The following is a 14,460-nucleotide window of genomic DNA, read 5'->3' on the forward strand; positions in this document are numbered from 1 at the left end:
ATATATATATTTACATTGAGCAGAGTTGGCAATAGCTGGAGAAGAAGAGCTGTTAAGACAACAGGTTTTCCTGAATTGTCATAGGTCAAGAGGCTTTACGTCACAGGTTAAAGTGCGGCCCAAATGCTTTTCAGAGGGGAAGTATTTCAGTCAATTTTCAGAGCCCATGTGAACAAGCAGCCACAAAAACGGGAGAGCAGGAATTTAAAATATCTGAGAGGGGCACAACACACTGAGGTAAAGCTCAACCACAGTGTAAAAGCAAAAAGAGGAATAAACCTACTAAGAGCAAGTTTTCTTACCCTATAAAATAGCTTTTCTATGGCAAACAGCAGAGAGTCCAACAGGTGGCATATTTAAATTGAGACTGACCACCAAAAACTGTAGTGCTTGTTTCAACACAGAGTAACAGCCTAGATTCTGACTACAGCTTTTACTTCCATTTTAGAAGACAAAATTAATGTTTACTGATAATTTAATTCTGGTAAATAACATAGTGATCATTTCCTATCATCTTCACGCTTAGTCTACATCTACTAAATAGTGTTATACAGTGAAAAAATATGCAACGTGTAACTCACCATCTTACTGATATTCTTTAATATTAAAAAGTGACCACAGTACAATCAGGCAAAATATATCCACGTATTCATGCTGTAACTCTCGAGGAATGCATTCACTTCTTGTACTTCTATGCTATACAGAATGTTTGCAGACCAGATACGTTGCTTCAGAAAGGGGTTGCTCAGATCTCCATCTTAGCATCTCAAAATCTTACATTCTTCAACATAAGCAAATATTTCTTTCTATTTAATTCTCTTCATTTCAGATTTTTTTTTTTCTGTGCCCTTAGGCTTTCTAAAAGCATAAAGGTTTCATATTTCACTATTAAAAACAGTGCTTGTATCATTTGATTTACTTTTTAGCCTGGCAGAAATGATAGATTAAGTCAAGAAGAAAAAGTACAAAAAGGAGAGGACAAAGTTTTGTGATTACATCTCAGGAGTATGAATATATAGACCGGGTCTCAGAGCTTTAGTATCAAGGAGCATTCCCTACCTACAAAATACAAATCATCTTTGTGAACTTAGTATTGGTTCTGCAAATCCTAATTCATTAACACTGGTAATTAGCTGTTTTGGTGGCAGATGTTGAAAACAGGCATGGTACCACACTCAAGTAAATGCAGAATAGAAGGAAAGTTGAGAATAAAGACATTTCAAAATGGAAGGGGAGGAGCGCTTTCCCTACTGCTGTAGACTGGGATGAGGGCTCTTGACTTGGAGCACAAGAAGAGGGAAGGTCAAATTTCATTTGCTCCCAAGCAGGAACTTTAAGCCAACTCTCAAATTGCCCAGGACAACAACCCACCCAATACAGACTGCACTCCAGAGTACACATGCCAAATAGCTGAACATTCACTGAGCTATAAGGAATAAAGATGAAAGATGTCTTCTTCCTTTTCTAGTGAATTAGGTAGGTTGGAGGGAGGAGATTAAATCTGTACTTTAAAGGAAAATATATATATATATATTTTTAAAGGCATGGGGAAAGTGATGTCAGTAGTGGTAAGAACCTTCACTTCCTCTGAAAAAATCTTCCCCTTGCTCATATTTAATCTAATACTCATAGTTTAATCTAGTACTTCTCTGCATAGAGAAGTTACTTTTCTGAAGGTGACAATATTCACACTGTTTAAAATCTAAGTACTAACTCTGCAACAACTATTCACTGAATATGATAAATACACAGAATCAGGCTACACAGTAACTGAATTCCCCACTGGTTGTTAACACCAACTGAAATAAATTCATTAACACACTCATTTGCTATTGATCATTTATGCTATTTATTCACGTGTTTTATCAGTTCAGAACCAATAAGTCTGAATACTTCTATGGTCTGTTCCCTGGGTTCAGGAAAACACAAGTCTGTTTTGAATTTTAGCTTTTGTATATATCTATCCGAACAATAAGCAGTAAACAATCTCAGATGCTTGGTGTCATATCCCACTGAGAAAGACTGAGAAAGACTTTGAAATTGAAGCATATTTGAATTTACCCAATGCATGTGAAACATGCAACAAAAAGCCTATGAGATGGTTGATGTCTCAGAACGAGAGATTTATCATAAAATATTGAAGTGCAATGTACAGTAATTGAAAGTGTAAAGTAAATTAATATAATCTTTGAAGAAACTACAATAAAAAGTCCTACTGAAAAGCTCTAGAAACTGCTTGCTCAAACAAAAACTCAGACTGGTGTGCATCAGAGTCTTTCAACCATTGCTCAGTAGACAGTCAGTTTGAAAAGCTGCTGTGTCAGAACAGAAGGCGAAATTGCATTATCCAACCCATGACTGTGCACTGGTAAATTCTAATTTAAATGTCATCAATTTCTGCACATTTGAGAAATCATCTGGAACTGTATGTTGGATTAAAACTCACAGGCATCAAAACGGGAGGCAAGGAATCTACAGGAAGGCCATGCTTATAAATAAATGACAGCACAACAGCTTGTGATGAAAGCACCATGACCATTTAGATAGCAGCACAAAAATCAGCAACTCTGGCAGCAGCTGGCCTTGCTCAAATTCAACAGGGATAAGTAGTCACAAAGATGAACATATAAATGAAAGGATGGCTAGTGCAGAATATATGAGAATGAGAACAGCAGCCAGAAACCAGACAGATCTAATCTCATTCATAACACAGAAAACAAATCCCTAAGTGGCTAAACCAAAGACACTATGCTTTATAAACAGGAGCCCAGGAAGTAAGAGAATCAGGAAAAGGAGAGAGAAGGAATGTCTGAATATGAGAGGCATATCTGGGGTTCATAAAACAATTAAGGCAGTCTCCCTCTCCCTTCTCTTGGGAAGCACTCCCTTCCCTAAGTGCTTTCATCCTTCAAAGAAGAATGAAAATACACTTACTGAAAAACTCTCCTATATCCAGCCCTTGCAGTAAAGCAGTGGTTAACTGTAAAGAGTGAGAACTAGCTTATACTTAAAATGTAATCTCTTATAGTAAGAATAACTTAAAAGTTTGCTCTTCTATAACAAAAGCATTAGAAAGCTATCTGGCAAGAATCAGAAAGAAAAGTTTAACTTCTATTGAAACTTCAGTGTAATAAATAATTATTGCTATTTAATACCAATGAATAAAAATAATTAGATTTCTATTTTAAATGTGAGACTATCTGGGAGATTATACATTAGATATTTTACAAAAACATTTTATTTGAAAAAAAACATTCAAAACAAAAAAGTGCTAATACATGCATTTTAACTCAATTTCTTCCTATGAAAGTCAATGTAAACTTCCTTTTATTTATCAAAGAGAAGTAGAAAACCAGCACTTACTGTAAAGCATGATTAACAGAATATCATACTCATAAGTCAATTAAGCACTCGTGGAGGAGTAAGGCCTATTCCTTTCTTCAGGATTTATCAGATTGTTTGAAATATTAAAAAACAAAACAGTTAAAGTGAGAAGTAATTCAGTAACATACGAATCAGGTTGCCTATTTCTAGTGAACACTAGGGGTTTGGAATACTCCCTGGGATTCCACTGTTGTCGGCTAAGGGTTTAAAAATCTTCTCTGTGCTTAGTCCCTCTAACCCAGAAAAGAACAAACGTAATTTAGCTCGGTCAGCACAGCTTGGCTCTCCATAGAGTTTCCTTTTATAAAGCCTTTTGTGTACATCCATGACACACTTTGGGATAATAATTATTTCAAGTTTCCATTTTCTCCCATCATCAAAATGTATATTTTTCTAGAAGATATATTATGAAATATTAAAACACACATCTATTTATATCATTAGCTTGACAATTTTTAGAGGTCTCCAAAGACACACAAGGCTTTGATTGCATGGGAGAAAAACACCTAAAAGAAGCAGTTACTGATACTACAAGTATTATTGGTTATTGCTTGTTTCCTCTGAGGCAGAACCGAGCTAACATCCGAATTGATGTCAGTGTTACTCTGATGTTTTCTCCACCATCCTCACATTAACATCCTGAGAACATGGCAGTCACATGGCAAAGCAGAGCAAAGCAAAAAAGAGCTATACAAGCTTCAATGCATATCGTGCATGAAGAGCTGCAGTATGGTAAAGCATTCAGAGGAGACATGCACTGCAGTCTGCAACTCCTTATTGCTCTTTCCAAGACTTGTTCAAAAAATCCAAGCATATCTGGGCCTGAAAAGCAACAATGAACAGAAAGTAAAAGTAGAAAAAAACGTAATACATCAGCAATTTGAAAACCTTGTGATCCTAAATCAATGTTAAGAAAGAACTTAAAAGAAACCAGGCCTTTTAAAATCAAACTAGACTCAGCTAAAATAAAAGCCAGCAAATTAAATACTAGATGCAGAATTTTCATGCTTCTAAGAGCCTCCTAATGTTCTGAAATAGTATACAACTCTGGTTTGTGGCTGTGAAATCTTTGTGCTCAATAATGCAGGTCTGTGAAGCTGCAGCTTCTTTCTTCTTTTGCTTTATGAGAATCTTTCAAAATACGAGCATATAAACACAAGGTAAAATACGTACTTCAGTGCCTCAATCGTTCAGGGCTTTTAAGCTCAATAATTACACAAAATGACCCTTTATATCTGTCTGACTTGCTTCAGTAGGCATTACTAGCAGCATAATGAGCAGATTAATGAGAACCCTCAGTTTATTTTTCTGAAGTGAGACTTGAAATTGAGCTTAACTATGTAGCAATTTCCCAGACATCTTGCTTAACTATATTTTATCTTTGTATTGTATGAATGTGGCTGCACCAAGACCTGGACTCAGAGAAGACATTCAGATTTCACAGAGTTGCTGTGAAATTAAGCTTCATGTAAAATGGGATGAACCATGGTCAAAATACACTCTGTTTGACAGGAGGTACAAGAACATTTTTTCTGTGAAATTAACTCCACGTACAATAGGATGAACTGTGGTTTAAATACACTGCTTGATGTAACAGGTACAAGAACAGCTCTTTTTATCCTGTTCCACTCTGCCACTTGGGAGCTCAGGCATGAAACAGAACTAAGGATTAGACAAAAATTCAACAAAAATGTTATTTTCTCATTCTAGGTATGACAGGATAATAGATGCATGCGAGACAAATTGGAAACCACAGAAAAAACAATGTTAGCATATGGACAGTTGGAAAGGCAAAACAGCTAAGAAGTGTTCAAGAGATTTTGTTATGAGAGAAGATGGTCAGATGAAAGTGGTTAAGGAGAAAGCGATGGAGGAAAGTAGATGTGAGTGAATTCTGCAGATGGGATCACAGAGGGGGACGAGAGGAAAAAACTTCTATGTTTGTGGCAAAGCATGAGGAGCTACATGTATGAGTACATCCATACATGTACATGTATGAGAGATCCATACATGGATCTCTCTAGAGCGTTCTTTACCTGCAACTTGCAATCAAAGGAAATAAGCAGTGTCTGAAAACTCAAAAGGTACATAGGACATCATAGAACAAAAATTTACAACACTGGACAAGAGCAATAAACCTCAAGGTTGAAAATTGTTTTTGAAAAATTAACAGGATCAGTTAAAGAAAAATAAAATTTGCATCCACAAATAAAACTTGCATCCACATCCCAAAGGACTTTTCACAAGAAAGTACTAATTACATCCAGACAAACTATAAAAAAATTGAGAGGAACTGAGCTCGGAATTTAGGAATTGAAATACCTATTACATAATAAGATAATAAGTAGTGGAAATAAGAAATTAAGTTTGGAAGTTATTAAACATCTATCATAACAGCAGTATACTTTGCATAATAAACATGAGTCCAGCAGAAATAAAAGTTGATATAATGCAATATAGAACCACAGATTCACAAAATACTATGAGTTGGAATGGACCCACAAGGATCATCAAGTCCAGCTCCTGGCTCCACTCAGGACCACCCAAAAAATCAGACCATGTGTCTGAGAGCGTTGCCCAAGTGATTCTTGAACTTCGGCAGGCTTGGTGCCATGACCACTTTCTTGGGGAGCTTGTCCCAGTACCCGACCACCCTCTGGGTGCAGAACCTTTCCCTAACCCCCAGCCTGACCCTCCCCGGTCCCAGCTCCATGCCGTTCCCTCGGGTCCTGTCGCTGTCCCCAGAGAGCAGAGCTCAGCGCCTGCCCCTCCGCTCCCCTCGTGAGGGAGCTGCAGGCCGCCATGAGGCCTCCCCTCAGCCTGCTCTGCTCTCGGCTGAACAAACCAAGGGACCTCAGCCAGTCCTCATGCATCTTCCCCTCCAGACCCTTCATCCTTGCAGCCCTCCTTTGGATGCTCACTAATAGTTTTATGTCCTTAGATTGTGGCATCCCTAACTGCATGCAGTGAGGCTGCACCAGCACAGAGCGGGACAACCACTTCCCCTGACCAGCTGGCAATGCTGTGCTCAATGCACCCTAGGACATGCTTGGCCCTGTTGGCTGCCAGGACACATATTCAGCTTGCTGTCTACTAAAACCTCCATGTCACTTTCCACAAGGCTGTTCTCCAGCCTCATATCCCCTGTTTACATTTATCCAGGGTCCCTGGTGCAGAATCAGGCACTTGCTCTTGTTAAACTTCATGCAGCTGGAGATTGCCCAGCCCTTTAATTTGTCAAGATCTCTCTGCAAGGCCTCTCTATCCTCAAGGGGGTCAACAGCCCCTCCCAATTCAGTGTCATCCACAAACCTAGTATAGCTTCAAGCCCTGCGACCAAGTCATTTATGAAAACATTAATGAGGACTGGCCCTAAAATGGAGTCCAGCAGAACCCCACTAGTATTGTAAACCGTTTGAAAATGAAGCCATGCCCTTCACCAGGAAAATTATAAATCTGTCCCTAGACAGCCATATAGACAGTTGATACCAATTGCCCTAGAACTGCTCGTAAATAAACAAAATTTATTGTCTCCCAAATTCTATCAGAGTATTCAATTCTTTTTTTTTTTTTTTTTTTTTCCTACTGGGAAACTGCACATTATACCTCTGCTATCATGGATTAGATCCATTTCACAGTAACTGTACAAGAGGACTTTAAAAATGATACTCCGTTGATAACCTTCATGATAGCCTGTTTCATATTTGTCTTTATAGAACTTATTTTATCAAAAGAGTCATTAACTCTGAGGTCTGACTCTTACTGGCCTTTGGTATCTTGTTTTTCATTTGACTTTCAGCCTTTTTGTCAGCAAATTTTTCTAACAAGTGCATGACTATTTTTCAACACTAACATGCTCAAACCGACTTACCATAAATGCTTAAAAAATAGAACAAAACATGGCTGTTTTTCATTACTGTGATACTGCGTAGAGAAAAACAGTTTATTGTGGAAAAGAAAAAAATGCCTACATAGGGCATTTAAAAATTGGCAATTAGACAACAACCAGTATGCATTAATTGGCTCTCACTTAGGGGAGGTAAGGAAGCTTTCCCTGTGAAGATAACAGACATCCAGTTTGTCTTCAGCCTTTTTAAAAGGCTGTGAGAGATGAGGAGGTTAGGAGTAGTCTGGCAGGTTCTGTCTTTGAGCACTGAATTATTAATTTACACAAACTACTATATTAAAAATATTATTAGAACAATCCAAAGTAGCACACCGAGAGTTTAAAGGGAAACTTCGTACTTCAGTAGACTGCCAAAATCTATATGTGCTATTTAAGCAGAGTTTGATGTAATTTTCTTTCTCATTGTTGTGTTTTCCACTTACAAATCATCAGAGATGTCTGTTGAGGTTTCTGTTTGCTGCCTTTATGGGTCACTCTATCCTGTGTGCAAGAGATGCGGCAAAATGATCTGGTGACCACAGAACACTTGCAAGGCAGCACACTAATAACTTAAGCAAAGGACTGTAACTCCACTGAAAGAGTATGCAGACAGAAAGCCAGGCAGCAAAGAGCAAAGCAAACAGCTCTTATCCATGTCTTTGAAGACAGAAAAAGAGAATAGAGAATAGAGAATACTACTAGCAAGTAAATTTTCTCATTGCAAGTATTCTGTCTCTTTGAATATGGGCCCCTGTGAAATTCTCTTGAGTTTTAACTCCATCCATTTTCCTTTGCTACTGCTGCATATTCTGCACAGAAAAACAAACAAGTTATTTTTCTAGAGTTTACTGCAGGATATTTACCACAGACCTGATGCCAGGAAGTGCAAGCCCAAGATTTCAAGATATCATCAACCACCTAGAATTCATCCACATATCTAAAGATTTTAAAAGAAAAAGAGGTAATCTGGAGTATACTTTTTCAAATAATTCATATTTCAGCCTCACACAAATACAAGTATAATAATATTTAATAACAGATTCTCAGTTGACAGTTGCTCTGTGAGGTACCTGTAGTCAAACAGGCAGTCATAATCCCAGGGACATACTTACATTTATTTATTTATTTTTAACAAAGATATGCATAAACCTAAGTGATTAGAGTTCATATTTTTGAGTGCTATGATGCCTAGCATTCATCAAAAAAATCAGGATTCAGATGAGGGAAAAAATAGTTGCAAACTCTGAAGGAGAGAGAGAGGGTTGTTGCATTCATAAAAATATGGAGACTGAAGAGACAAGGGTGTTGTTGCTTCTGTCCTATTATGCTGTAGTCTGGTTATGGCAAGTTGCTAAATGTGAGAATCCTTAACTGGTTCCCTAAACCCTAGGATGAGTCAGGCACAATGCACAAACATGGTTCTTGCTTATCCTTGGGGAGTGCTTGAATTGCTTGACTAAAAGGCATTCTGAGGCAAATTTCTCTCTTTTGGAGCTGTGCTGTTTGCATAATACACCAATGTATTCATGGTAAGGGGAAGGACAGAGACAGAATGAACTGTTAACTGTAACTGAAAAGTTAAAAGCCCTGTGGGAGGTGAGATGCCTGCACAGAAGTCCACAAAATACTTCGAACTCAATTCAGAACACATTAGATAAAGTGGCTTAAGTAAGAAACTAAAATCTCAGTACTAGAGAAAAAAAAATCTCTTGTATCTAACAGGAGTATTTTGACCATTACCCTATAATGGTAAACCAGACAAATTGCACCATTTCTGCCTTAATGCAGCATCTGTTAATGTTGGTTAAAATCCAGCTCTCATCTCCTCTGTAAAGCTAAAATAACTTGTTTGTTTTTCTAGTAGAAATAAATCCACACATTTCTTTATTTATTTCTTAAGTAAAGAAAATGGAAAATCAGAAGTGTCTGGTTCAATTTTCTCTTCTTTATTAAGATGTCTCCTTCACCATACTGAAACCTTTCCCTACAAGTTTTAAGTGAGGGGCTTCATTCAGTGCATTGAGTCACTGAACGATGATGTCTCTTCCACTCTACATTCAACCACTGTTGAACACCAAAAAATGTAGCTTTTTTTTGCCCATAGTACTGCTGTTTTTTAATAAAATAAAAGTGGTCCAGCTCTAACTGTAAGGAATTATGATTCTCTGTACTTAACAAAAAAAAACTCCTAATTTTTGTAGCCTTTCCCATTTCTGTAGTACTATTTATATAGCTTTTTGTTTAATGCATATGAATACATAATGTATAAATATATAAACATTTTATGTATGTGTATATATGTATATATACATATGTACTATTTAGATGTAGCAATCTGCTATTACAATCAAAGTAATTTTTGAGCTGAAGTCACTTCAACGTTTTTGAAAATCATACTTGAGAAAAAAATAATATATTTAAACAGTTTTCTTTGGTGAGGTGGCTGTAAAAATGTGATTTGCTGATCATAAAGTACAAAAGATTTCAATTGGATATAAAAAACTACTCTCAAATGCAAAGAAATCACCTGAAAATTGAGGGATGGGGCTGGAGTGCAGTACAGAAATCTTTTAACTTATTGCATTTACAGGTGATATGGTATTTAAATGTAGTTACAGGGGATAACATTTTTAAAAAAAAACATTTTTCAGATGCAAAAAGATTCATGAAAGATTTTTCAAATTGATCCTTTTCTTTACAATGTTCTAGTCCTTGCTTAACTGAATTGTTCTGGAGTTCACTGAGCTTTTGTAATTGTAAGCTTTAGGACAGGGTCTTTATTTGTTGAGAACAGATAGAGACAGTGTTACAACACTATAAATCAGTAGACTTTAGATTTAAGACTGTCATTTTGGAAGCTGGATGCATGTCTGTCAGAGAAAGAAGTTAGGGAAAGTATAATTCTCTAATTCACATGAAAACAGTTCCTGTAGCTACTGCTTTGAGAACTGCCAGAGCACTTACGTTTTGAGTCAATAACTTGAAGAGTATACCATGAGGCAACAGCTACCTTCAGTTCAGGAATGCACCTATATTTGTCCAAGGTTAAGGGTTTCAAAAAACCTTGGTTTGAACATGGTGAACAGATACTTAAACTGGGCAATCAACTTGCAATTCCAGCTGCACTGTGCATACTTAACCAAATGTTCCTTTTGGCTGGTCTAGGCTATTAGTATCAAAATGTACAAGGATGAAGTGCAAAACATTTTGACTCTCTGCTCCCACTGCTGGGACAGACAAAAAAGAAAAAAATTTTTTTTTTTTCCATTGCATTGAGATACTTTGAAAACGAATACATATCCTTTACACTTTCTCCAGAACTGAAAGCAGAACCCAGGATTTCTGCTCATCAATAACCCAATACCCCATCTTTTACAGACAGTGAAAGAATGTGTCAAGTTCTCCTTCACCCGCATATATAGATTGCATTGCAAATGCATCTTTGAATTGCATTATCCATTAAGAGATAGAACAGAAGCTTTAGGAAACGTGTATCAGCAGTGTTGCTAGAAAAGGACTGAATAACTCAACCACTTGGCACTAATACAGGATGGGTGGCAGCTGTCGCCACACAGCTGATAACTTCAGTTTTGTCCCACAGAATAAAGAATGTCATATGGAAAATTGACTGGGGATAAAGAAGGAGAGAAGTAAGATTTTTATAAGTCTGAGCTTCCCTGAGGATCAGCTAGGAGATTATATCCTATCAACCAACACTCACTGATTGCTGAGCATGCCTAGCTTCTGTGTATGTAACGTATAAATTTGCAGCCTATCTTTTCAGTCCCAGTTGGAATTAGAACTATCAAATTGTTTCAGTTTGCTATCAACACTGAATTATTCCTCCCCATTAGAACAACAGGTTTTATCAGTAGACTCCATAATTACAGAAAAGCTGAAAGAGAGTAAATATGCGGAGAGTATTCATACCTGAATTCTTAAGATGGAAGTATAAAATAAAAATGAAACATTTATTTTCCTTTCCTTTGATCTTTTTAAGAAGCTTTGCCCCCCCTCCCCCTCCCTCCATGGAAGGGTCCTGTTCAAAAGCAGAGTACCTGTCCTATATGCACTGACCATATGGTCATCACTGAGACAAGGTCAAGCTAGGTAACCGAGTTCAGTGGTTGATCTGTGATGGTTTTGTCCCAACCCTCACTTTCTACATCCCTTTCAACTCTCTTTATCATGCTTCTATGTGCTTTGGTAGGGGTGGAATACATTTGGTAAAGAAAATCCTTTACCCAAGCTCTCTTCCCTCCCCTACCACACTACTCAACAAAGGGTGATTTAACACCAGAGTTACCATAAATGTGAACTTTGGACAAATGTTTAACTCCCAGTGCTCACAAAACCAAATGTATGGATGTCAGGCTGTTTCTGAGAATGAATAATCAAACTGGAAAACATAATACTTGTCTGGCTCTTCACAACTTGATCCTGGTTTGAAAGTCTAAATATTTAGCCAGATGAGAACCTACAACTTCCTGAAGTTGTACCTAGAATGGCCTAGAATTCATAATCTATAGGTTATGCAACGATCGTTCTTTTCATGATCAAAAAAGTCATCTATTTAAATACCAAACAAAAGGAAAAAAAAAATGTTTTCTAGTTCCATCTTTGTGCAAATAAGAGGAAAAAAATTACACTCACTTGCAGGAAATTTTTGTGCGATCAGCCACCATAGTCCATTGCTGCTGATTTGTTGAAACCTCAATGTAGTAGCTGTAACTCCGATCATCACAGTCCCAAAGTAGCAACCTAAGCATAAAGAAGCAGTTGAGTGATAAATAAACAGTAAACCAAGATGCTTACATTTTCTAGTCCTGTATTTCCACCTCTTAAATCCTTTCTAAAATCACCTGTTTTTTCTGGAAGGTGTCGCCAACATCCAGGAGAGTCCTTACTGTTTCTATCATCTCAAACTTAAGAACCTTTATTTTCTTTATCCTAAGGCCAGTAGCTAAAGTTACAATAACCATGTTAATAACATTATTCTATGACATTCATCCCATTACTTTTAATGTATTTGAAAGTCAATGAATGAACTAGTCTATTTGGCATATAGCATGGCCTGCTTTAAACCTGCATCAAAGATGTTTTGAAAGGTCAATTTAAAAGGGGAAAGATAAAGAGATTCTGGTGACTAAAAAGTTTACACTGTGTTCTTAACTGTATTCTTTTTTTTTTGGTAAAAACAGCAAACAGTTTTAAAAAATAAAAGGCAAGTAAGAAAAGTGGAATTCTCAGTCTCATCATGACATGAGGGAGAATGCACCGAATTTTTGACCAAATTCCAAAAGAACTAACAAAAGAAGAGGAAGAAAATAGAGGTCTCAAGGATCCATTCCACATGCATCTTCGCAAATACTCGTATAGTCAGGAAGTGTGCTAAAAGGCATAGCACACAGGCTTCATAGCACACATAGGCTTCAAGTTACATCCTTATCTCACAGAGAGGAAGATCTAAAGCAACAGGGTTGTGATTTTGCCTGAGTACATCATTTTCAAAAACCACATCTGGCAAATGTTGTATCTTTTCTACTCCTTCTTTTTATATGGGGATTAGATCCCTCTTGTAACAGATGTTTGAAACACCAAGCATCATTTCTTCATTTCGTTTTTCATGATATTAATTAAAGCAAAGCTAAGAACCTTGCCCTTCCTCTCCTCCCCTGTCAATGGGACAGGATCAAGATGTGTGCAATAGTACAAATTCTAGTATAAATTCTTTCCAGCATATTTGGGAACCAGTATGTAGCATCCTTTTTTCATCCTTTTTTTTTCTTCCCTTGAATGAAGCATCCACAAATGACAAGAGGGTATTTACATGCTCTAAAGGGGCAACTGGCTGGCCAAAACAAAGGTAGACACTTCTGCAATTTCTTCTTTAGAAGCAGTTAAACATTCACATTTTGATTATTAGATGAATTTTTGTCTTCATTTTACGTAAGTACATTAGCTGGCTTCGTTCCATTGGTTAGCAGGGTACAACTGAGAACAAGTAATTGCTGTTTTCATACAAAATTTCAAAAATATTTTCTATTTTAGTTAGAGGTGACTGGTGGCAATACCATTTTCTAAAATAATGTTTTCTCTTCAACCTACCCAAAGTTTTCAGATTGCAATATGTTAAAGAGAACAATCCACATGATGTCCGCTAAAGAAAATTAAATTTTGCTGATTTTATTACTGTTAAAACTCCTATTCTCTGAACTCTTACTCGATACACATATGGAAAACAAATACCACAATACTGCAATGTTCTAAACAACTGACAATCAGTTGTCACCTCTTGATCCTCAGATTCTCGTCTTCAAAGTTAGCTAACACTTACTAGGGTTGCTAAAATCCAACAGTTTGTCACAGATGTCAAAGAACATGACTTCATGTCTACACTGAATTTGTAGACCAATAAACAAAGAGCAGCTAACCATCCAAAACAGCTACAACTGCACGGATGACCTGAATCATAGTAATTACAGCAACACACAACTAGAAAACTGTGAAAGCCGGGTGATACACCTAATCTGAGTTTGTTCTTCAGTTGTGAGGAAGTGCTACTGCAGATCCACACTTTTCGAAGTGTAATAGATAAGGATTCAATAATGCAAATAGCTGAGACGTTTGAAAAGAAAAGGAAATTGTGCCACACAACAAACTTTCCCAGGCAGAGAGCTTCAAGCTGTCTCTCTTTAATCATCTTTCAGTACAGTGCTCAAGTTTTATATTATGAATTCCCTTCTTCTAGTTGAGAAAATCTTTCTTGCTTTCAGCTGCTTCTTCTGCTGGGAAAAATGTAACTGCAAACAATACTGCTCACTTTTAACACTGAAAAACAAGATTGCTAGAGGGGGAAAAAGACCTCGCCATTTGCTGAACATAGAATCCTTTCTCTTATACAGAAATGCTGTCCAAAGCAGAAGCTGGACTGTCTTTGGAATTAAAAAGAGAGAGAGAGAGAGAGAAAAGTGTTACTATCTTCTGTTCAAAGCAATCTGGTTTAACTCTGTTTCCCACTTTGGAATCCCAGCATTTGAAGTGGAATTGGGTCTACAGGTCAAGCAGATTTAGAATAAACTCCCTAGATGCTCTCAACTAAGCCCAGCACATTAATATTATGGAAAATAATAAGCTATCAAAAAATAGCTTTAGGAAGCTAAAATAAAACACTTAACAGAAGTCTTTTA

General features: G+C 37.0%; 1 protein-coding gene across 1 annotated transcript in view; it reads right to left on the minus strand.

Moving 5' to 3' along the window:
• Positions 1-14,460, minus strand: part of BTBD9 (BTB domain containing 9) — a 141,138-nt gene that overhangs the window by 14,938 nt on the left and 111,740 nt on the right. Inside the window, exon 10 of the mRNA XM_035320217.1 lies at positions 11,924-12,031. Within this exon, the coding sequence (XP_035176108.1) occupies positions 11,924-12,031 (108 nt within the window). The remainder of the gene's footprint in view (positions 1-11,923; positions 12,032-14,460) is intronic.

This window comes from Oxyura jamaicensis, chromosome 3 (genome assembly GCF_011077185.1).
Source record: "Oxyura jamaicensis isolate SHBP4307 breed ruddy duck chromosome 3, BPBGC_Ojam_1.0, whole genome shotgun sequence".
Taxonomy (NCBI): Eukaryota; Metazoa; Chordata; class Aves; order Anseriformes; family Anatidae; genus Oxyura; species Oxyura jamaicensis.